At 32.6% G+C, this 26,611-nt stretch overlaps 1 protein-coding gene across 1 annotated transcript; it reads right to left on the bottom strand.

The window, feature by feature from the left end:
* Window positions 1–545: 545 nt before the first annotated feature.
* LOC112038244 (uncharacterized) lies at window positions 546–18,483 on the bottom strand. Its single transcript, XM_065778043.1, has 6 exons — window positions 18,256–18,483; window positions 18,062–18,158; window positions 17,903–17,953; window positions 9,045–9,080; window positions 1,233–1,316; window positions 546–728 (listed from the first exon to the last, which is right to left on the bottom strand). The coding sequence occupies exons 1-6, from the start codon at window positions 18,293–18,295 to the stop codon at window positions 656–658; spliced, it is 381 nt and encodes a 126-aa protein (XP_065634115.1). The 5' UTR covers window positions 18,296–18,483; the 3' UTR covers window positions 546–655.
* Window positions 18,484–26,611: the final 8,128 nt, after the last annotated feature.

Below are 26,611 nucleotides of genomic sequence, written 5' to 3'. Positions count from 1 at the left end.
TTGTTGTTAATAATTCAGACATTATATTGAAGAGCAAACACATTACAAACAGAGCAAAAGCTAACAGCCACCCCAGTACGGCCTCTTTGATACAGTGTCCTTTAAAGACCACCAAATTAAGATTGCTAACTTAAAAATCAATAAGACTAACAATACAACTCCAAAATATTAAAGTCAAACTATAAACACGGATAGCGTGGTTGCTAGGACCTACTTCTAAGTTTTAAACGCTTTAATCTTAATATCTCTTCCAAACTACCTCATCAAGCTTGCCGTATCTAACGCAAAACTACATCTGGGTACGTATTTCAAAAACTCATTACAGCTGCGTAGCATTCTTTCTTCTAACACTAATCCTCCAAAATCAAGGAATAAATCCTCCCAATATCCACATATTTTTTTTTTTTGGGGGTCATTTGACTCACTATTAAAATAGTTAATTTATTTTAGGTAAAACGCTATTAAAGTTCCCAACTACCCACTAAATATTAATTTAGTTTTGATTTATTTACATATAATCTTTAATTAAGGCTTACATCACCAAGGCATAATACTAGTTGTAAGGTAAGATCAGGTTTTGTCTTCAAGTAGCTATTATAGGCAAAAAGTTAATAGTTGGTTAACAAGCGGGAAACATGAATATTCTAATTTCACATCAATCTTTCTTCACAACTTCATTTCCTTTTGCTTCTGCCAATTCGCTCCAAATACCTCCAATTCCAAAAGCCCTAGGCCAAAAGTAAATTGGGAAATCATTAATAAATATACATACTGCATACACACACACACACACACACACACACACATATATATATATATATTAACACAAGAACAACAAAAAATAACAAATATTTCACTTTTTAGTCCGAAAGTTTGTCCAGTTCATTGCCAAAGTGTGAAACTCATAAAAAACTAGACATGAGTCACGGTTATGCTTTTAAGCTTTTGTTGTGCAACAAACACCTGCTATGAAAGCAACCCAAAAAAAATCAATCGACTGTAGCACATCTTTGAAAATCCAATAAAATTTTATGAACCACCACACCTAATTAAAGAGAATTTGATTTTAACTTTATTTGTTCAAGGAAAAATTTCTACAGCCCAACAAGTACATTATATTTGGCTTATACAAATCAAGTTTGGAGATTCTTCTGAGCAGAACCTAGTGCTACTAATGTGTCTTTCAATACACATATGTGATGTAATAGATTTATTTAAATTGTAAGACTTACCTAAGGTCCTCAGCCAACTCCCCCAAAGTCTTAGATTTTGATGCCTCTCCGTTCTTGACAATAAACTTATGGATTCTAGCCAATCTGTTCAATAAATGTTTTTTCATAGAATGAAAATAATAATAGAAACAACTATATTTGTTCAATGCAGAACAAAGTCAATGAATATCAATAGCCCAAAAAGGCATAAACAGATGCAAATTCCATAATCATGTATCCTTCATTCCATAATCACATATCCTTCCAGCAAAATCACCAAGTTCAACAAAGTGTGCAGTATAAAGATATAATAGTTGGGCATGATTGTAGTATTAGAAATTAAACGAACAACATTAATATAGATAAAAACTTGGGAGTTTTAACATGCATGTAAGCATGAACCCATAAAACTGCTACATGGGGGGGTGGGGGGGAAGACAAATACAAATTATTCACCCTAAATTTGCATGTGCAGTTAACTTAGTCTAGGAGTGTTTTATTTGATCTATTATTGTTTTTAGAAATTTACATATGCAACTGATATGTCTTGAACCAATCATCTCACATTTTACCTTGCTTTCACAAGAGGAGCTAGAAACATTTGAACTAAAGCTCATTAGCATTTTAAATATCAACTAATGTAAATTACATGGGTATCTGGTAATGCCTAAATTATAGAATGTTATTATTTATATAAAAATCTCTCTCAAATTGCAACGAGTATATACAGTTAAACTAGTCAATGAAAAAGTATGAGTTTTTTCTTTCCTAGAATCCTATCATCATAGAATTCATAACAATCAAGCTCAAAAAAATCTTATATTGCATCATAAAGGAATGTTTCAAATAATTATATTTTGGTAAGGGCCAAGCAAAATTCAGAAAGGGAATCATTCTAATACTTGGAAGGGATAAAATGTCTCAAAACAGCATATAAAAGTATCATATGTATATGAAATATTCAAATTAACCAGCATTTGAATAGAAGCATATACAAACTAAGCACTAGTTTATATACCCAATTATAATCTTTATTGCTGCATATAGATGAGAACCTTTCATGCTATATCACATAAAAAATATCTACATAAAATGTACATAGAAATTCCAGAAACATATAAAGATCATTCCAAGACAAAAAAGAAAAAGAAAAAAAGGTAGAGTCACCATGTAATACGTTAAAAGAAAAGGGGGAAAATGACATTTTTCCATCTTAACTATACTTCATTTTACACTTTGCCCCATGATCATCAAAATGCATGATTGACCCCCCAAAGTTATAACTTTGTGATACTTAACCCCTTACCATCTCTTTTAAAGTCTAATGGAATTCAACATTAAAAGACCAACTTAACCCTCCGTCCAAAACAGTAGAGAGTAAATTAGTCCTTTAATGCTACATCCTGTTAGACTTAGGGTCCATTTGGGAACAATTTATTTAGTTGAAACTAAAAACTTTTTGTTGAAAGTGCGCTAAAGTATGCTTGTACCTTAAAAAAATTGAAAATGTAAGAAAATGCGGGAAAAAGTAAGGTTTTAAAAAGTTGTACATAAAAATTAAAAGCTGAATTTATAAGCTCATGCCAAATATATTCTTAATTGAGAAAGTGACGAGAGGGGGTAAACTATTACATGGGCTTTAGTTTAGGGGGCCGATCATGCATTCTTGAAGTTTTAGGAATAAGTGTAATTGGAGTATAGTTTAAGGTGAAAAAATATAATTTCTCAAAAAAAAATACCATGTGAGTATTGAAATTGATCTCTCTAGTTTCTTTAAATTCTTGGGACAGTCTCCCCACTTGGTATTCACGGGAGACTGTCCCGTGTCCCAAGATTGTATTGGACCACGTGTCCTATGATCTTAGTGATGACGTGGACAAGGACTAAACTGAATTAATCAAGGGGTATAAATGTATGACCCCAAGCGCAAGGATGACACATTCCTTGACAGGCTGAAGAAACGGGACTAACGGCCCAATAGCCTTATCGGGAAGAATACCATATCTTCTTTTCTTTTCTTTTTTAAATTTTTTATTACAATTGGGCTTCTTTGAAGCCCAACAGACTAACCACATAACATAAAAAAATAAAATAACATGAAAAAACAAAAGAATCTATACTATTATATAAAGAGCTTTTCACATTTGAATTCCTCATTTTTTTTAATTCAAAAAATTTCATATACTCTTATATTTAAATAGAGACAAAATTAAAGGACAATCCGATAAAAATGTTACTTTAACTTTTACTAAAATTTTACCTAAAAAATATGACTACTCCCCTGTTAATTTCTAAATTACTTTATCTATTTATAAATTAGATTTTTAAGATAAAAATTATAGAATAAAAAAACTTTACAAAAGAGAATCACTAAGTAAAAAGCCTTCATACCACGTGTGATGAGGCTAGTAACTTTAAAAGTGGTACCAACCATGGTAACTGGTACTTGGCATTTGACGGAGAAAAACAAGTACCACACTCTAACTGGTAACTGGACATATGATTTCTCTAATATTTATTTATTTTGGTAGATTTTTTTTTTTTTTTAAGATTTTGGTAGGTAGATAACAAGTATCAAAAGGGACATTACCAATGTCCAGAACATTCATCATCATAGTTATGGTTCTCTTAGTCTTGGTGAATGGTTAATAATAACGCAGGGCCGCCACCAAGTCACCAACCAATGCCATGCACTCAAATTTCCTTGGCATCATCTTCCAGGACATGGCCACCCATGTAATCAGATCCAATGGTATCCCTTTCTTTGTCCGCACGTTGATTCTCAAAAAAAGATTCTCTTAACCATACGGACTATTCTCTGACAGTTACAACTCTGCCAATCCCAGATTTCAAGTCTTATCACACCTTCATGTGCTATAAACTATAATAAGCGTACAAGTATAACTATGAACTCATTAACTGATACTAATACATCTCTAAACGCACAGCTCTTTCATACACGCAGTGTTAACGGTCTAGTTTGTGGGTCACAAACGATAGCCGCCCCTGCTACTGTGTAAGTTCTTTTTCCTTATCATTTCAGGCCTTCACTTTCGGTTAAGTTGAAGCTTCGGTAAAGTTGAAGCTTTTTGTGATCCCACGATTATGTCCCTTGTATTGAACATCACTTTTGATTAAAGTTTTTTTTTTTTTTTCCTTACTTATGGATTTTGAATAAAGTTAGTTTTTTTACTTGTGAATTTTCCACTTGAGCTAGCCTTTTTTTTTTTTTTTGGTAGCTTCTGCTTTTTTACTCTAAAGTGGTATTTGCTTTGCTTTATGCGTGGTTTTGGTCTGTTGGGTTTTGGCTATAGAACAGATGCTAAACTTGTTTTCGAGCTCATGTTAGTTTATTGTTTGCTTTTTCTACTTGTAATAATAAAATATTCATTCATTAATATAAAGTTCAATACATAACTTAACAGGCAAGTTCATTACATAATACATGACGTCATCACTTCTTCACAGACTTAATGAATTGTTCAAGTTCTCCACGCTGACGCTTGAGAAACTTATCAATCTCTGAAGAGGAAGAAGACGGACGATCAACATTCAAATATGATGGTTTACATCCAATCTCTTTAACATCAATATCACCATTAATGACTTCTGAAATAACTTCTTCAGTATCTCCCATGTCGATACCTTCAAAGTGAACATATCCTTTAGAATCATAACCACGAACACAGGATATAGCATACGCACCAGAAACCTTCTTCTTAAATATCAAAACTCCATTGTTATGGAGTTTACCTCCAGAAATAAAGGAATTCAACAGACCATACTGTATCTCATCACCTTCAACATCAGGAAATTTAGAACGATCTTCATCGTTCTGACTAATTTCGAAGTACCACACTTTGTTGGTCTTCAAAATTCCAAAGACGACGGTGGAATCATCCCACCGATTATACTTCCGACCCAACTCATTCATCTTCTCCACAGTCGGATCAACCTTCCTCTCCTTCTTCTCCTCATAGAGGACAATCTCACTATGACTTCCCTTAGACATTTTGTTATGAATGAAAGACTCAGTCGCTAACGCTCCTTATATAGAAACTCAAAACAATCTCAACCATCACTTAGAAGACCACGTGTAGGAACAAGATCATGGGACACGTGGTCCAATACAATCATAGGGCACGGGACAGTCTTCCCTTTAGAGCATTCGCACCAGTGTATGTAAAATCATGTAAAATAGAAAAAGAAGCTGTTTTTACACATTTTGCCTCAAAACTACACTACATTAGTCCTTCTAAAAATGTCTAAAATCGTGTATATCTATACACGAGGTACAGTAATCGTGTAAATTAGTTTATTAATTTCTATACACGAGCTATAGATTAGTTTATTAATTTCTTTTGCTCATTTTTTCTCTCTCTCTTCTCCGAGCTCAACAATCTCAGTAACTTCACCACTTCTCATCTTCTTCTTTTTCCTCAGATACACACAAACACACTCACACACAAACACATCTACACACAGCTTCGATCAACACAGATTCACTTGCTAAAAAAAAAAAAAAAAAACACGAGATACACAAACACACCCACACACAAGCAAACCCACACGGACAAACAACAAAGATACTGATCAGAGCTTGACTGGAACGATCGGAGCTCGTTGATGGAGCGGAGCGTAGATCGAAGATGTGGCGTTTAGTAGAGCGAAGCGTAGATCGGAGAGGAGATCGGAGCGGAGCGTAGATCGGAGATGTGGCGTTTGGTGGATCGGAGCGAAGATCGGAGCAGAGCGTGGATCGGAGCGGAGATCGGAGATGTGGCGTTTGGTGGATCGGAGCAGATCGGAGCGGATCGGATCGGAGCGGAGTGGAGCGGAGATATGGTGTTTTGTGATCTGGAAGAGGAAGGCCAGAGAGATGGAGAGAGGGAGAGTTTGGTGGATCAGAGCGGATCGGATCGGAGCGGAGATGGTGTTTTGTGATTTGGAAGAGGAAGCCCAGAGAGATGGAGAGAGGGAGAGAGAGAGAGAGAGTGAGAGAGTGAGAAATCAGAAAATGGGTATTGAAAGAGAGAGAGGGTGCGTATTTAAGAGAGTTGGTTGGTGAGAAATAATAAAAAAATAGAGTATAATGTATATTTTATTGGAATAACTTGTAAAATAAATGAATTGATGTAGGTGTTTTGTAAAAGTGAATGTTTAAAATAGAAAAAGTAGGTTTTTAGTGTAAAAATAGATGTGTAAAATACACATGCTGATGTGAATGCTCTTAATACTTATTAAACAAGGTGTAGCTTGTGTCCAGTGAAAGTTTTCACTTGACACATTGGATGATGGATACATGTCCACTTTTAGACACGTGTTTGAATTCGGACGTATCTAGTGGCTATTAAACATAACTAGGTTAAAAATTTAATAAATAAATTCATAATAAAGATTTGAACATATCCATTAAGAAAAATGCTATTTTAATACCATAACAAGAAAAAAAAAAAAAAAAAACCAATAGTAATTGACAAGGCTCTCGTAATTCATTAAGGAGAAATAGGTTTCTCTCACTGTATATCCAACACCAAAGCAAAAAAGAGCCACTACAATCTAGCTAGACGGAACCTAAAATATGAAACATTCACATAATTGATGTTAATTTCAAAGAATTTCATTTCAAAGCACCAAGTTTTGGGCTGGTTTGGTGTCTGAACTTATAAAAATCTAAAACTTGACTGTTTTTTTCTGACGTCGTACTCATGTATTGTTTGGGCCCCCAACAGACGATGCCAAGGTTGTTTAATCATTTATTATTACATATCTTTCAAAGAGAAAAACTTACAAAGGATGATTAAAATACACGCATCAATTTAATTACAAAATTCATAATATTAACAACAAAATCCAAATAATTATATATATATATATAGAGAGAGAGATGAGTTCAAGTTACACCTGGTGTAACTTCAAAAGAGTTACACCTATTTTAAACCATTGATTTCTTACCTATCTAACAGTAGAAAAAAGGCTAGTATTTATTCTTTTTCAACTCATCTCATCTAATTAATACTGGCATTTTTGTCTCTCTCTTATTTATTAAATATAAACATTTTTAAGCATCTTATAATAAAGTAAAAGTCAGCTAACTTCTCCATCTCTATCTCTCTCGTTTGTACCATTAAAGAAAATTATCTCTCAGTTAACTCTCAAACCCAAATGCAAGAATTTATCAATGTCCATCACAAGAACATTTTCAATGATACTCAGCAATTTCAGTGAAATCGAGAGCCAATATTTGCGACTACCTCATTGACTACATGCCCATGGCCTAAATATTTAATAAATAAACAACATGGGAAAGGAAAAGGCAAGCCAAGTCACTGCCGCCTTGCCCAAGGATGGCTAGGAAGACCATGCTCAAGTTGCCTTGGCCCATAATAAGTAGGGGAAAACTTTCAATTAAAAAATATTGGGATTGATTTAGATTTTAGAAAAAAGATGGTTTTATTTTGTTGGAGAAAAATCAAACAAGGTTTGTTAGGTCAGACATAAACTAAAAAAGGAATTCTTTGGTACCCAATAAAAATCCATTTCCAGAGGCTCTAGCAAAGTTCATTTTGAAAAGTCGTTATCTTTGTTTTCTCTCCCTACCTGATACACTTAGCTAAACCTAAATAGCTTCACAATTTCCTGTTTCATCATTTCTTTAGTTTTAGATGTAATCCAGGTTTGGAGTTATCGATGATTTTGCGATTCTTTTTTATTTCCCTAAAGGTTAAGATGCTTATAAATGTAATAATACTTTTTTATCTCCCTAAATGTTAAGATACTTATAAATGTAATAAATAAGAGAGACAAAAATGCTAGTATTAATTAGATGAGATGAGTTGGAACGCAATAAATATTAGCCTTTTTTCTACTGTTAGATATGTGAAAAATCAATGATTTAAAATAGGTGTAACTCTTTTGAAGTTACACCAAGTGTAACTTCAACCCATCTCATATATATATATAATTTCACTAAAATCAGAAAAAAGTGCTACCCAAATACATTAGCAGCAAGGCCCACTGGGATTGGAAGGAGGGAGGGAAGATATCAAAAAGGAAAAGAAAAAAAATTAAAGAATATAATTGAGTACACAATGCACAGAAGTCCTACCCAAGTACACTAGCAGCAGGACACACTAGGACTGGGGGAAAAGATATCCAAAAAAGGGGAAAAAAAATTTAAGAATAAAATTGAGTACCCAATTAATGCACAAAAGTCCTACTTTGCATGGTCTGGAAGAGATGAATGGTAGAAAACCTTTCTTACATTTTTTTTAAAGTGACAATTGAACCCTTGATGTCTACATTAGAAATACCAAGAAGTGTCAATTGAGCTACAAGGTTCTTGGCCTTTAAATATAGATAAAACACTATTAATCAGTGTGCATTTTGAACATTAACCATACAATTGGTTAAATACAAAATAAACATTATAAAAGTCACATAAAATGCTAACATCAGCTCATGGTTGGAAATGACCTTAGACTCTTACGATTTCAAAAAAAAAAAAAAAAAATGGTCATCGACAAAGGAAAATATATTTTAATCAAAATAAACATAATAACAAAGGTCACACATATTTTAATAGGCCAAGCTACCTTTCTTTTGCTTATTAATGTCAACCTATAAGTTGCAAAGGCCCATCAAGTTGCAGTTTGTGAAATAAAACAAGATTTCATTCGTTCATATACATTCAGAATTTATAGTTTATTCAGAGCGTTTATCATTATGTGACTTTTTAAACTTTATAGAAGTGAAATTTGGACTACCAAGCTAGTAGAAGAAGACAAAGATAGATATGGTTAGTTTAGGGCTTAAGTGAAGAACTAGACATACCTTAGTTCTGAAGGAACATCCTTTGTTGCAGAATACCTAAATAAGCAATATTCAACAATATTAGCGTCATTCCAATAATTATCCAACATGCTTATCCCAAAGCCATATCACTTACGGATATTTTATTTTATTTTATTTTTTTTTTAATTTGGAAAAAAAACAACAACAGCAAAAGCTATTTTACAAAAGAAGAGGAATAAAAAAATTAAAATAAATAAAGGAATAAATACATCATTGAAATTTCTACGAAAATATTTTCTTTATCTTCCTTGTAACATGTGACTAGGGGCTAGAAGCGGAAGCATATTCATACAAAAAAATAAAATAAAGCATCCACACCAGACAAAAATATTTAACGTAGTTTGGTCAACTTCAACCCTACGTCCAAAAGCAACGCCAATCAAAATCTACTATCAATGATATGGATTACAACCATACACAACCAAAATCACAAACTCACACAAACAACACTCAAATAAATCTCACAAACGTAAACAAGTCCTTTGACAAACACAAACTAACTCACAAACCTCATACACATAAAATCACAAGCCTTTGGACTGCATCATTAGGGAAAATTTTCAACTATTGATAATCTCAGGAAAAGGTTTATAATATCAATTAGTGGTGTTGTATGTAAAAGAAGAATGTGAAGACAGTATATCATCTACTCCTGCATAGTCCAGTTGCTAGAGAATTGTGGGATATGACTTTGCTAAAGGAGTTTTGGACCTACTAGCTTGTTGGCAAGGCCATTTTGGAAGACACAGGAACAGTACAATCTTGAAGGCTATTGCTCATTGTTTGATGTGGTGTCTTTGGCGTGAAAGGAATGTTAGAACTTTTGAAAGGCGAAAGGTGTAAAGCTACAAGTGTTAATAATGTTATTCGAGTGGATGCTAGCCACAAGAACGTATTCTTTCTCTAGTTTATTAGATTTTATGGATCATGGTGCTCTTAGACCTTAGCCATGGTTTTCATCTAGTCTACCCCATCTACTGGACACATTTCTATAAATTCAATAAATTTATTACTTATCAATAAAAAGAGCTTCCATACACCCAACAACTCTCTCGCACAAAACAGACAAACACTCAAATTACTCTTCAGAGAAATCCACTTCATATTCCTCTAAAGGGTTTTCTTCCACCCCATATGGGAGGAATCTTGGGCCAGAGCCACCAAATTGTTTTGCAACCATGCCTACTTATTTTTTTTATTTTTTATTTTTTGATAGGAAAAAGAAATTCGGAAAAGGAAATATCCCAAATTTTAGCCCACGTAAATAAGATCCCAACAATAACTATTTTTAAGGCTCTAATTCTATTACTTTTTTTTTTTTTTGATAAGTAAATTTTATTACTTTATTTGTTGATGACAACGCATTAATTTTCTGCGGATAGCATCAAGAACAACTCCCTAATTTGAGATGTGTGCTACTAACGCTTTGAGGCAGTTTCAAGACTAAAAAATTCATTTAGGAGAATCTGAGTTGGTACCAAATGTGGAAGCTCTTGCGTGTATTCAGAATGTAAGGTCTCCCTGTTGCCTATGAAATATCTAAAACCTAACTTATCCAAAAAAAATAATAATAATCTAGAACTACCTCTGGGTTCAAGATTTAAATCAAAGGAAATTTGGAGTCATCAATCCACTAAGGAAGAGTGGGTGCCTCTGGCAACACCGCTAGCCCACAACAGCAAGCCACAAGAAGCACAAGCTTCCTCACATCACGCAATTGCAATTGCCAAGAAATTGCATTGCCGGTGATGCAATAGTCATTGGTCACTGGAACTACTCTTATATATATATACACCTCTGCTTTTCTCTCGCATTCTCTCCCCTCATCGCCCACAAATCCAAAAAATTTTAAACCCACATATAATTCAAAACACAACCAACCAGTTACACAAACTCAAATCTAAAACTCTCAAAAAACGAAAGCCCAATTTTATGACCTTGGGTGCTCTGCCTCTGATTTAATTTTTTAAAACTTTTTTTTATAAATATATTAAGAATACGTTATCAAATTATGGGAGGCTTTCCCGTTGTTGATTTAATGTCAAACATTTTCAATCCATCCTAATTCCATTTGTATACATTTGTCCAACCATATTTATGGATGATAATAATAGTATACTAGCCTCTTTGCATGTGTTACGTACGTGTTTAGAAGCTTTTCTATTATTTTTTAAATACTATTAATTCATCTTAATTAGGGAGGTTTTTGCATTTGTCAAAGAGATTAAGTGCTTTCCAATTAAAATGATTGAATAATGTAAGCACCACACACAAGCACGCACACACTTTGCCACAACTATTTTGTGCGACAAAGTAGTAGAGAAAAAATAGTGAGTCAATTTGATAAATGTTGATACATGATAACATGTGGTTATGGGATTGCTACCCATGTAATAATAGCAGTAGTGATAGCTCATGATGGCTGTTGTCCAGTCAACACTAGAAGAATGTATTTTGAAAGCTTGTAGGCCTTTCTTTTCTAAAATAAGTGATTAACTAATAGAGTATCTACCTCAACTGAAATAACCAAACCATCAGGCCTCTAAATCACAAAGGCCAACCTAATGCAAAATAAAACCTTACAATAGTAGGGGAGACCCAACACAAACTCAGCAAAAGCTGCTGACAACAAAAACAGCACACCCCTAACCCCTCAAACTAGCTAAGAATCAACAAGCGCCATGGATTAACTCCCCAATTATAACATATTCAAACATATAAAATATAGAGTAGTGATGTGCAATCAACAATAATAATTCGAAATAAAAAGTAGTAATTGCATGAAAGCAGATTAGCATTGTTCCTCATGATCCAGTTCAACTACTAATGTTTTTTTTTTTTTGTTGTTGATAATTCAGACATTATATCAAAGAGCAAACACATTACAAACAGAGCAAAAGCTGACAGCCACCCCAGTACAGCCTCTTTGATACAGTGTCCTTCAAAGACCACCTAAATAAGATTGCTAACTTAAAAATCAATTAGACTAACAATACAACTCCAAAATATTAAAGTCAAACTATAAACACGGATAGCGTGGTTGCTAGGACCTACTTCTAATTCTAATATTCCAAGTTTTAAACGCTTTAATCTTAATATCTCTTCCAAACTACCTCATCAAGCTTGCCGTATCTAACGCAAAACTACATCTGGGTACGTCTTTCAAAAACTCCTTACAGCTGCATAGCATTCTTTCTTCTAACACTAATCCTCCAAAATCAAGGAATAAATCCTCCCAATACCCACATAAATTTTTTTTTTTTTTTTGGGTCATTTGACTCACTATTAAAATAGTTAATTTATTTTAGGTAAAACGCTATTAAAGTTCCCAACTACCCACTAAATATTAATTTAGTTTTGATTTATTTACATATAATCTTTAATTAAGGCTTACATCACTAAGGCATAATGCTAGTTGTAAGGTAAGATCAGGTTTTGTCTTCAAGTAGCTATCATAGGCAAAAAGTTAATAGTTGGTTAACAAGCGGGAAACATGAATATTCTAATTTCACATCAATCTTTCTTCACAACTTCATTTCCTTTTGCTTCTGCCAATTCGCTCCAAATACCTCCAATTCCAAAAGCCCTAGGCCAAAAGTAAACTGGGAAATCATTAATAAATATACATACTGCATACATACATATATATATATATATATATATTAACACAAGAACAACAAAAAATAACAAATATTTCATTTTTTAGTCCTAAAGTTTGACCAGTTCATTGCCAAAGTGTGAAACTCATAAAAAACTAGACATGAGTTACAGTTATGCTTTTAAGCTTTTGTTGTGCAACAAACACCTGCCATGAAAGCAACCCAAAAAAAATTCAAAAGACTGTAGCACATCTTTGAAAATCCAATAAAATTTTATGAACCACCACAACTAATNATAAAATTAAAGAATATAATTGAGTAACCTACCCAAAGCACAAAAGTCCGACCCAAGTCCAATGCACAAAAGTCCTACTTTGCATGGTCTGGAAGAGATGAATGGTAGAAACCTTCCCTACATTTTTTTCAAAGTGACAATTGGACCCTAGATGTCTACATTAAAAATACCAAGAAGTGCCAATTGAGTTACAAGGTTCTTGGCCTATAAATATAGATACAACTCTACTAACTAGTGTGCATTTTGAACATTGACCATACAATTGGATAAATACAAAATAAACATTATAAAAGTTGATTAAATTGCTAACATTAGCTCAAGGTTGGACATGACGTTAGACTTAAGATTTCAAAAAAATTGGTCATTGGCAAAAGAAAATATATTTCGATCAAAATAAACATAATAACAAAGGTCACACATATTTTAATAGGCCAAACTACATTTCTTTTGCTTATTGATGTCAAACTATAATTTGTGAAGGCCCATCAAGTTGCAGTTTGTAAAATAAAATAAGATTTCATTCGTTCATATACATTCAAAATTTAAAGTTTATTTAGAGCTTTTATCATTACGTGACTTTTTAAACTTTATAGAAGTGAAATTGGGACTAAAAAGCTAGTAGAAGAAGAAAAAGATAGACATGGTCAGTTTAGGGTTTAAGTGAAGAACTAGACATACCTTAGTTTGGGAGGAACATCCTTTATTGCAGAATACCTAAATAAGCAATATTCAACAATATTAGTGTCATTACAATAATTATCCAACACGCTCATCCCAAAGCCATATCACTTAAATTTTTTTTTTTTGAAAATTTGGAAAAAAAAAAAAAAAAAAAAAAAAAAGCTAAAGCTATTTTACAAAAGAAGAGGAATAAAAAAAAAATAATAATAAAGGAATAAATACATCATTGAAATTTCTACCAAAATCTTTTCTTTATCTTCCTTGTAACATGTGACTAGGGGCGAATATTCATGCAGAAAAATAAAATAAAGCATCCACACCAAACAAAAATATTTAATGTAGTTTGGTCAACTTCAACCCTATGTCCAAAAGCAACAATCAAAATCTACTATTAGTGATATCGATTACAACCTCACACAACCAAAATCACAAACTCACACAAGCAACACTCAAATAAATCTCACATACATAAACAAGTCCTCTGACCAACATAAACTAATTCACAAACCTCATACACATGAAATCACAAACCTTTTGACTGCATCATTAAGGAAAATCTTCAACTATTGATAATCTCAAGAAGAGGTTTATAATATCGATTAGTGGAGTTGTACGTAAAAGAAGAATGGGAAGGTAGTTAATCATCTACTTCGGCATTGTCTAGTTGCTAGAGAATTGTGGGATATGACTTTGCTAAAGGAGTTTTGGACCTACTAGCTTGTTGGCAAGGCCATTTTGGAAGACATAGGAATAGTGCAATCTAGAAGGCCATTGCTCATCGTTTGATGTGGTGTCTTTGGCGTGAAAGGAATGTTAGAACTTTTGAAAGGGGAAAGGTGTGAACATAGTCAACATAGTATTGTGGATTTGAAGCTCCAAGTGTTCATAATGTTATTCGAGTGGATGCTAGCCACAAGAACATATTCTTTCTCTAATTTATTAGATTTTAAGGATCATGGTGCTCTTAGACCTTAGCCATGGTTTTCATCTAGTCTACCCCGTGTACTTGACGCATTTCTATAAATTCAATAAAATTTATTACTTATCAATAAAAAGAGCCTTAATACACCCCAAAAACTCTCTCACACAAAACAGACAAACACTCAAACTACTCTTCAAAGAAACCCACTTCATATTCCTCTAAGAGTCTTCTTCCACCCCATATGGGAGGAATCTAGGGCCAAAGCCACCATAATTTTTTTACAACCGTGCCTATTTATAAGGCTCCAAATCTATTACTTTATTATTTTAATTTTTTTTTATATATGTAAATTCTATTACTTTATTTGTTTTTTGTTTTTTTATAAGTAAGAAAAACAGATAAAGTAAATTCTATTACTTTATTTGTTGATGACAACACTTTTATTTTCTGTGGATAGCGTCAAGACCAACCCCCTTACCATCTATTTTAGAGTTAAGTCTAATGGAATTCAACATTAAAAGACCAACTTAACCCTCCCTCCAAAACAAATGGTAGAGAGAAAATTGGTCATTTAATGCTACATTCCGTTAGACTTAGTATTTGTTTAGGATCTGCTTATTTTACTGAAATTGAAAACTTTTTGCTAAAAATACTGTAAATAAAAGTAAAAGTTAATTGAAATAGTACAAAAAAAAACCCATAAATAGTACCAAAAAGTGCAGTAAGACCCATGAATAGTAGTAAAAATAAGCTGAATAGTAAAATAAGTTGCCAAAAATAATCTTTGTCAAACGGACACTTAATTAAGAAAGTGACGGGAGGGGGTAAAATGTTACATGGGTTTTAGTTTAGGGGGCCAATCATGCATTCTTGAAGTTTAGGGGGCATAGGTGTAAATGGGGTATAGTTTAGTATGGAAAAGTATAATTTCTCCCAAAAAAAAAAAAAAAAATATCGTGTGATAAGCTTTAATACTTATTAAACATAACTAGGTTAAAAATTAAATAAATAAATACATAATAAAGATTTGAACGTGTCCAATAAGGAACATACTATTTTAATGCCATAACAAGAAAAACAATTAAATAAATAAATAAAAATAAAAAATAAATAAAAAATAAAAAACCAATAGCAATTGACTAGGCTCTCGTAATTCCTTAAGGAGAAATAGGTTTCTTTCACTGTACATCCAACACCAGAGGAAAAAAGACCCACTACAATCTAGCTAGATGGAACCGAAAATATGAAGCATTCACATAATTGATGTTAATTCCAAAGCACCAAGTTTTGGGCTGGTTTGGTGTCTAATTCTATAAAAAATCTAAAACTTGACTGTTTTTTTCTGATATCGTACTCATGTATTGTTTGGGCCCCAAACAGATGATGCACAAAGTTTTTATTTATAATTATTACATAAAAGTATTCGTTCAAAGAGAAAAACTTACAAAGAATTATTAAAATACATCAATTTAATTACAGAATTCATAATATTAACAACAAAATCCAAATAATTATATATATATATATATATTAATTTCGTTAAAATCAGAAACCCCTAAGTGATATGGCTTTGGGGTAAGCATGTTGGATAATTATTGTAATGACACTAATATTGTTGAATATTTCTTATTTAGGTATTCTGCAACAAAGGATGTCCTCCAGAACTAAGGTATGTCTAGTTCTTCACGTAAACCCTAAACTAACCATATCTATCTTTGTCTTCTTCTACTAGCTTGGTAGTCCCAATTTCACTTCTATAAAGTTTAAAAAATCACATAATGATAAAAGCTCTGAATAAACTATAAATTTTGAATGAATATGAACGAATGAAATCTTATTTTATTTACAAAATGCAACTTGATGGGCCTTTGCAAATTATAGGTTGACATCAATAAGCAAAATAAAGGTAGTTTGGCCTATTAAAATATGTGTGACCTTTGTTGTTGTGTTTATTTTGATTGAAATATATTTTCTTTTGCCGATGACCAAAATTTTTTTGAAATCATAAGAGTCAAAGGTCATGTCCAACCTTTAGCTGATGTTAGCATTTTATGCGACTCTTATAATGTTTATTTTGTATATAACCAATTGTATGGTCAATGNATATCTATCTTTGTCTTCTTCTACTAGCTTGGTAGTCCCAATTTCACTTCTATAAAGTTTAAAAAATCACATAATGATAAAAGCTCTGAATAAACTATAAATTTTGAATGAATATGAACGAATGAAATCTTATTTTATTTCACAAAATGCAACTTGATGGGCCTTTGCAAATTATAGGTTGACATCAATAAGCAAAATAAAGGTAGTTTGGCCTATTAAAATATGTGTGACCTTTGTTGTTGTGTTTATTTTGATTGAAATATATTTTCTTTTGCCGATGACCAAAATTTTTTTGAAATCATAAGAGTCAAAGGTCATGTCCAACCTTTAGCTGATGTTAGCATTTTATGCGACTCTTATAATGTTTATTTTGTATATAACCAATTGTATGGTCAATGTTCAAAATGCACACTAGTTAGTAGAGTTGTATCTATATTTATAGGCCAATAACCTTGTAGCTCAATTGACATTTCTTATTATTTCTAATGTAGACGTCTAGAGTTCAATTGTCACATTAAAAAAAAAAAGTAGAGAAGGTTTTTTACCATTCATCTCTTCTAGACCATGCAAAGTAGGACTTTTGTGCATTGGTACTCAATTATATTCTTTAATTTTTTTTTCCCTTTTTTAAATATCTTTTTCCCCCGTCCTAGTGTGTCCTGCTGCAAGTGTACTTGGGTAGGACTTTTCTGTATTGGGTGCTCAATTATTTTTCTAAACTTTTTTTTCTTTTTGGATACCCCCCCCCCCCCCCCCTCTCTCTCTCCCCTAGTGTGTCCTGCTGCTAATGTACTTGGGTAGCACTTTTTTTTTTTTTTTTTTTTAAGTTGAAAAAAAATAAAAAAAAAACAACAGCAAAAGCTATTTTACAAAAGAAGAGGAATAAAAAAATTAAAATAAATAAAGGAATAAATACATCATTGAAATTTATACAAAATATTTTCTTTATCTTCCTTGTAACATGTGACTAAGGGCTGGTGGAAGCATATTCATACAGAAAAATAAAATTAAGCACTCACACCGGACAAAAATATTTAACGTAGTTTGGTCAACTTCAAATCCTACGTCCAAAAGCAACTCCAACCAAAATCTACTATTTATATTAGCACTATATCAAATAAATAATTATCGAACATGCTATATGTATAAACACATATCATCAAGTTCAAATGAAGTTTATGCATATGAATCATGTATTAAGTAATATATGGGTGAAAGCATCAAAACGCAGACATACTCGGCTTGTGGATGATGAGATAGTGACTGTGAAATTCCTCCCCCAGAAGACCTGAGTGACCAAGAAGCAACACGGATTAGCATCATGTCAACAAACGTTTAAAAAAAAATAAATAAATAAATAAAAAAATAATAAAATAAATAAAAAAAGAAAAAGAACCTCAATAGCATTTGCCATGAATTTCGCAAGTCGTGATAGCCAGATAACGCTAATTTCAGTGTATAACCCAAACCAACACCAAGTGTTAGAAAACGCCCTGGAACAGAAATAGGGTTAGGGTTTAATTTATTACAGGATATGTATATATATAATTTTAAAATATAAGCTAAGCTATAAACAAAAAACTTTCATACAAAATCTTCCAACGGTCATAGGTACTGGCTCCATTGCCATTATGCAATTTGGAGCGATAGATCGTGAATCTGGAACGCGATGCAGATGTCTGGAGTCTGGAGTGGGCGGTGTTATGTTTTGGGGGGAGTGTTCCTGGTGGTGTTGTGTTTTGAGTCGGCGATGAGTGTTTGGGAATTTTTTGAGGTAAGGCCGGGCCTTGTTTTAGTTGTTAGATAGGGCAAGCCTCAGCCCGGTCCAGATGTCTGCAAGACAGTTAAAAACTAGGCTAAAATGCAATTGAGTCATCTAAGTAAAATTTGAAATTTAGAAAATTCAATTGAACAGAAAGTAAAATTAAAGGATTGAAATTAATTTCTGCTAAATTTAGAGGATTCAATTTGCATTTTAGCATGCCATGATCACATATCATTGTACTCCAAAACCAGACAACAATACAGATTTTCCCATTCCAAACCAAATAACAACACATATCACAAATGACACATTCCAGACCAAATAATAACACATATCACAAATCTATCTCTCTCTCATGAATCTCATGTCATTTCTATACTTTATCTGTCTATCTCGATATCTTCGACTCTAAAATAAAGAGTGGATGTTTGTGAGTTGTGAGTATCTCTCTTTATTATAAACTAGTATATAACCATGAATATGCACGGTGCAATTAAAACAAAATTACAATTACACACATATATGGATTCAAATTACACACTCTCTCTCTCTCTCTCTCTCTCTAAATTTCTTTTGGATATACACATGAGTTTACTCTTTCTTTTTTTCTTTTTTTGCTTATTGAGTTTTTTATTATTTATTTTTATTAGACCATTAGTCTTTTTCACTTTATAAACTCACCTAGAACATTAAAAAAATAAATAAATAAATAGGACATGTGGTGCAAAATTAGACAACAATTGGAATCCAATTTAAAACCTAATTGAATTTTCTCTTAACTTACCTATTAATATATGTATAAATTTATATATATATATATATATGAGAGAGAGAGAGAGAGAGAGAGAGAGAGAGAGAGAGAGAGAGAGAGAGAGAGAGAGAGAGAGAGAGAGAGATTGTGTGCATTTATAGTATAAATATAGTATAACTTTATATAATTCGACAATATATGAAATATGTAGGGGTTTTTTTTTTTTTTTTTTTTTTTTTGTATAAGTAAATATATGGGGTTGTTATATGTGTGTGTGTATTGTTATCATGTTATAATTTTTTTTTTAATGATTCAAGAAAAAAAAAGTAAGTCAATAATTAATTAGGTTTGATTGGTTAAGTAGACACTTAGTGTATTTTTATGTATAGATGCATGTGGATTGTGAGTCAATAATTAATACAGACATACAATGCTAGTGGGTTATGTTTTGTCATTTAGTTAAAATTTTTTTATAAAAACAATAACAAATAGATAATGACAATTGCATAAATAAAAATGTTATACAAACTTAACAAAATAAACTGATCATACCTACCTACATTAGCAATAGATAATGACTACTGATAGTGAATTATTATGTAATAATTTCAAAATATGAAAGCTCGTAAAATGAAATTATAAAATGTCATGAATTTATGTTTATGTGGGTTTTGTTGTTGTTGTTGTTGGTTTTTTTTTTTTGGTTGCCTATATCAATGTATTCATGTTATCTTTTATTAAATTTTGTTCAATTTAGGTTTTTTAATGAGCTGAAAAAATTTCTCAAAGCCACCGCGTAATTAGTTTAAACCCACATAAAATCATTCAAAATTTGAAAACTGGTCTAAATATGATTAGAAATCAAGAGTATTATGATAACTAATAACAATAAAAGTTTAAATTTTAAACAATTTATTTTAATATATTATTATATTTTAAGTGATATACTTTTAGGTTGACCTTTAACATAATATTTATCAAACAATGAATATAAAGCTTAAAATGAAAAAATAATAACCAACAAAAAAAATTATGAAAGTGTCTTCTTTAAAACACTCGTTTTACACTCACCCCCTAAAATACTTTTTTTTTTTTTTTTTTGCATTAATGTGTCCTGAATGGAGGAAGAAAGGATTTGTAATAAATCCCAAAAAAAAAAAAAAAAAAAATCTAGAAATTCCAATTTTTTTTTAGAAGAAATTTCAAATTTCTTCTAAAAAGAATTTGGACAATAGTTTAAGTGGAAAGTAAAATAGGAAATTCAAGATTAAAAAAAATAAAAAATCCAATCATCCAAAAAAGACTAGAGGGTGAGTGTAGTAACAAAAAACCACAAGTGAGGGTAGCACAATTTTCCATTTAAAAACCCAGTAGTGTATATATATATTGGGCCAAAGGCCAATTTGAGGACATCTAGTAGTCTGAGGACGGGTAAATGCTGCCATGGAAGTCCGCATTAGTGAATGAAGAAATGGGTTTGGTCATGAGGGTCCAAGAAGGTGGTCCGAGGAGGAATATGCTCCTCGGCTGAGCAAACAAAGGTCAGAAGGTGTGGTCTGCCATCCAGAGCAGCTTTCAGGATATTCTATTGATAAGGGTACACATCATGAAAGCACAGGACAAAGAGAAGCTATGAAATATCTAAGAGAAAGTATTACCACCGCATTGAATGTTCTGTAGCTAACTCTCTGGTCGCATTAATGTGGGTATGATACCTGGACAGTAATTTTCAACCTTACAGCTACTTTCAAGACTTCAGGAAAGTGCTGATGGGACAAGAATCAATGCCAGAAACTTAGTCTACACGTGAAGGGTAGAGATGAAAGAAAGAAGATAGTATAAAAGAGAAAGAATACTCTGAGGAAGGGAGATCAAAAAACAAAGAGAAAAACACTGTAGCAACAAGAACTATATTTGGAATCAAATCTAAAAGATATATATACAAGAACCAACCTCCTCAGATTGTGTCCGAGGACAATTTTCCTTGGAAAAAATCAGTTCATCTTTATTTTATTGTCATTTTGACCCATTGTAATTGTTGTCCAACTCATTAGAGCCTAATTTTCTAACCCACTCTCTACAAATTCATTGTATTGGACTTTTTGGGCCTACTTTCTTTCACTTTTTGGGCTTAGGAACCAAACCCAATCCTTACAGTAATAATCCATCTTTGTGTCCTACCCACCCATAAAATTAAAGGAGAAACATAAATAAATTGTAGTGAAGCAAAAGTGAGACAACAAAGAAAGAGAAGATAGGTAGAGTTACGTGGTTTGGCGTAATGACTTACGTCATTGATATAAAGCCTTTGATGGCTACATCTTTGATATTACTTATTAGCACTATGCCTCATATTAGAATAACATTAATAGGGTTTATATCTTTATATAGAAGCTTAGAGAGAAGGACTCAAGGGTTAGATGACCTAAATGAGATTTGTTACAAAGTTGGGTCTCTCAGACCAATACATAAAGTAAAAAGCCCTATATCAATCTCTAACACCCGCATGCAATTTTCCAAATTCAAATTTTAAAACTGAACAACTCTTGCACATTTGAGACCACAATGGATGAAGTTTTTTTTTTTTTTCCTAAACAAGACTCCAATACCAAAAGCAAATGTCCCTAGCTATGGCTAGACACAAGGCTAGTTTATATATATATATATATATTTATATAGAAATACTAGAGGCTTCATTAAACATGGGAAAAATAAATCACATATGGAAAAGAGCTTGTTCGACAAAACAAGGACTATGTTCAATCCAAACAAAAAAAAAATCATCTATACTTAAAGCATGTTTTGCTAATAAATAAGTAGGTCTATTACCTTGCCGTCTAACATGGGAGAACTCTACTTTACAAAAATCATGAACAGATGACAAAATACCACAAACAATTGGAGCAACAGAGGATGGAGAAGAGGATTGATCACATAAAGCATTAACGAATCACCCTCCAAAATAAACTCAGAATTCCCCATATCATGAGCATGAATCTTCTTGCTTATAGCACACCTTTTATTTTTTTTCTTTTTTCTTTTTTTATATAAGTTTATTTACTTATTCCGGTTTTTTTTTTTTTTTTGGAATATAAATTTGTCTAATTAAGCTGAACATTGTTTATTAGGTCAAATAATTTTCTATTTGTTTTGTGGGTCAGCCTCTTCAACTGGGGATTCGGCCTTCAGGTAATATAAATCATATAAATCCTTGAATATATTTTATTTTCCCATATTTTCTCGGCAGTCAATCGATGGGTATGGTAATCCAATACGTATGAACTAAGACGTCATTTCGTGGAGGTTTGTGTAGTTTTGATATGAGCGTTTTTTTTTTTTTTCAGTGGGACCATGAGTTGTAGCTACTTTGTTGTTTCCTTCAATTGTCAATAGCAGAAGACAACTATAACATAGGAGATATTCAACGTGTATGTAAATATGGTTTTTGTACCTATAGTAGAAAGTGTGAATTCATATTGGAGGATTATTTTAAAGAAATCACCCAGATTTTCCTTACTTTTGTCATTTTTTTGTGAGTTGAAAATGTTTTTATGCTGTACTATGTGTATATGTTTTTATCCACCAATAATAGCTTTTCATATAAAATTTGTTGTAAAAATGTTATGAACGTAGTATTACTCTAATAATAATTATGGCCTCTCAAATGTAATCCTTTAACTCCTTTTAAAAAAGATTTAAAAGCTTAAACAACATCAATAAAAATTAGCTTAAATAATCCAAACAAAAACAAGACTAGACTAAACAACAACAACAAGTAAACAAATTATTTAACAAAATGCCTATTTAAAAACATAAAGAAAAAAGTTTCTCATCATTCAAATTTGTAACTCATTTAGCCATTCAATAAAAATAATTCATAATTTCATTTCTCCAAATAATTCATAATTTCATTTTTCCTTAAAAAAAATGTATCAAGAGAAATATTGTAGTTCATGAGTTCTTCTTGGTGGCGACTGTAGTTATATATACTTTTTTTAGCTTTGTAGTTGCAACAATTTTTCTTTTCTTAGCAGCTCGACTTTTAGTTGTAGCAAATATTATCTCTCTCTATCTCCATTTTTCTCTTCTATATTATCAATTTAAATTTTCTCACTTTATAATTCTCATCTCAACATTCTTAAGTACATTTTTTTCTCTTTCTCTTTGTTAGTAGAAAGAAATTGTAATACTTTATATATTTACACTTTTTTATGAGGTTGATATATTCAAGTTATCTCTTTATTAGATTTCATATAATTTAAATTTCTTGGTGATACCATAAAAAAATTTCTAAAGCTGCTACTCCTCCTGTAACAATAAGAGTATGTTTGTTTAGAGGTGAAATAGAGTGGATGGAAAATTTTGGATGGAAAATAGGAAGAAAAACTTTTTTTAAGTGTGTTTAGTTGAATAAAGAGAAAGGAAAATAGATGATGAGGCCGAGGTGTTTTTTACTCAGGCCCACCAAAATATTCTCCCCAAAATGGGGAGAAAACTAAGTGGGGGAAGCTCATGAAATGAACTTCTAAAAATACTCCTCACATTGGATTTCACCTCTTACATGTTGGCTTTTTTTTTCTTTTTTCTTTTTCCTTTGATTTTTTTCTTTCTCTGTTAACGTGTTGGCTTCTTTTTATTTTAATTTTTTCTCTCTGTTATCGTGTTGACTTCTTTTTTTTTTAAATTTTAGAAAACACTTTTGGGTTTATTTTATTTTATTTATTTTTACTTTAATGAAGTGTCCATCTACTTAAAAGTATAATATGTTACTTTTTGTTTTATTTAATAAGGATAAGATGGTAAATTTATACAAACTTTATTTTCAACAAAATAAAAAAAAAAAAAAAATCGTTCCTCCACTTTTCCACATTTCCAACTAAACACAAATGAAGGAAACTAAATACTTTTCTATCCTCCTTTTTCATCTCCTCTCTGTTTTTCATTCTTCCACTTTTTCATCCTCCTAAGAGCATCCACATCAATTGGTGGATACTCTTCTATAATACAAAAATTCCTTCATTTTTCACATTTTGGCTAAAAAAACACCCACATCAATGGATGTAAAGTTGTGTAAAGTTGTGCATAATTATATAAATGCTACAGTGACCGTGCATATATGCACGGTCATGAGCTATGCACGGTCACTGTAGCTCGTGTATTTACCATTTTAATCATTTCTTCTCTCTCCTACATCTGACTCTCATCTCAACTCTCTCTTTCTCATCACAGCTCTCTTTTTCTCTCATCTCAACTCTACAAAGCCAATCAGCTTCTCCTTCTTCTTCAAAATCTCAGGCTTCAAAGACGAAGACGACGATAGCTCGACTGAGATCTCATGCACCACGGACTGAGTCCAATCGATGAGTTTGGGCGGCGAGTGAGTTGGGAACGCCGATCAACCTCTCCAATCCAACAATCCGTTTGGAAACGAGACGGTAACAAAGAATTGATTGGACATGGAAGGCGAAGCTCGTTACTACCTGGATAGCTCCAGCACCTCCGATGATGCCATGGGGTTTTTGTGTGGGGTCGAGGTCTTGAACTCCAGCGCCGCCGAGGATCAAGACGATGAGAGTCATTGATGATGGGATTTAGGGGTCTTGATTTTTTGTGGGGTTTTGAATTTTTGTTTGGAATTTTTGTGGGGTGATGGTGGTTGATGATTGTGGGTTGATGGTGGTGGCTGGGTGGCTGGGTGTGGGTGATTTTGGGTTTGTGTTAGGTCTGTGAGAGGGTTCCAGAGAGGAGAAGAGTGAAGGAAATAATAAAAAATGTAAAAAGAATTAATATTTTATTGAATAAAAGTATAGAATAAATAAACTAACGTGGGTGTTTTGTAAAAGTGAATGTGTAAAATAATAAAAAAAAAAATAGGTTTTTTCTTGTAAAATAGACAAAAAATTTGCATAAACTGATGTGGTACCAACAGACCCTAAATTAGAAAAAGAGAAGAAAATAAGCTAACAAAGTGTATGTGCAAGTTCTCCAAGGAAAAAGGCTGTTGCTAAATGAATTTTACAAATTCTTTTTCCACGTAACCATACATAATGAAAACTATGCATTCACATCCCTGGGCATTGAATTTCCCAATACTTTTCAGGGGCACATATAAATATATAATATATCTACAACAGCGACTCCTAAAAGACATTTCCTTTTTCGAGTGTACAAACTACAAAGCCACGTATTTCATGATCTGTACAAAAGAAAAAATGACAAAAGAACAAAGAACAGGAGAACAATATCAAATAATAAACCTATAAAATTTTTCAACAAGAAACTGGCCTCCATAATCTTTATTCGGGAAGCCAATTCAAGTTGATATCTTTCTTAGCCACTTTACCTCTAAATTTGAGAGGAATTCCTTTTACTCCGAATTCTGCCTAGTCACTTCCTCCAAAACAAGATCCACCTTGGCCGCAGTCTCCAACACAGTCGTTGTGTTCTGATTCACCTTGATCAAAGTCTCGAACGCAGTCCTTGTGTTCTGTACTGTCAAATCAATCTGACAGAACTTTTCAGTGGTATTGTTCAACTTCTTAAGTTTTATCGAATAAGAATAGGCTTTGAAACAGTAGTTCCAACTCCAACGCTTGATTTTGGAGCACTTGAGAACCAGCTCCTTGCCCTCTTCATTTGTTCAATCAAGATCAAGTGATCAACCTCTTTGTTTCCTTCTCTGGGTGACCAAGAGCTAGGCTTAATCGTCTTATCTCTTGGACCACTGGTGCTACACCATCTAGCGTGGATTCTAAGCTTTTTAGAATGGATTTGAACATGATGATTTGGCCCACCACATGCTTAACTGTTTCATGCAAAATAGCAAATCCCTCTGCAAAAGCCGCCCCCACAACACTATTAAAGATACACATTCAGTAACAGTTGAAGAAGGAAACTCAGAACCTCCAACGGCTAGTTAATGGCTAGAAACGATGCCGTATAACTTAGCTTGTTTATATTCTTAATGAAACGGATCGTTTTGGTGTTCTGAGTATTGTTTAATGAAACGGATCGTTTTGGTGTGTTGGCCTCACTTCGTCTTGTCCAACCACCTTCTTCCAGTATTCTGTTCCTATGCTGAGATTCAGAGTTAGCTTCAGAGAGCTCCAACTACCTCTAAACCTTCCAGTTGTCATTCCAAGAATCTCGGCGTATATTGCTCTTCAGAGAGCTCCAACTACCTCTAAACCTTCCAGTTGTCATTCCAAGAATCTCGGCGTATATTGCGGAGTTGGTTACATTCAGTTATAACTGTTATAGTCTCTAGATTGTTCTTGATGTATTTATAAATAGCTTTTGGGGATTGTAGTTTAATTCATTCATTTCAATCATCAGTGAAAGATATTACTCTGAGTTACTCTCTCTCTTTTTCTCTCGCTTCCTTTTTCTCTTTCACTGCTTGCTCTTATTTCCGCCATTGTTGTACACAC

Source organism: Quercus suber, unplaced genomic scaffold, assembly GCF_002906115.3.
Source record: "Quercus suber isolate HL8 unplaced genomic scaffold, Cork oak 2.0 scaffold_172, whole genome shotgun sequence".
NCBI classification, from domain to species: domain Eukaryota; kingdom Viridiplantae; phylum Streptophyta; class Magnoliopsida; order Fagales; family Fagaceae; genus Quercus; species Quercus suber.
This window is presented reverse-complemented; position numbering and strand designations above follow the sequence as displayed.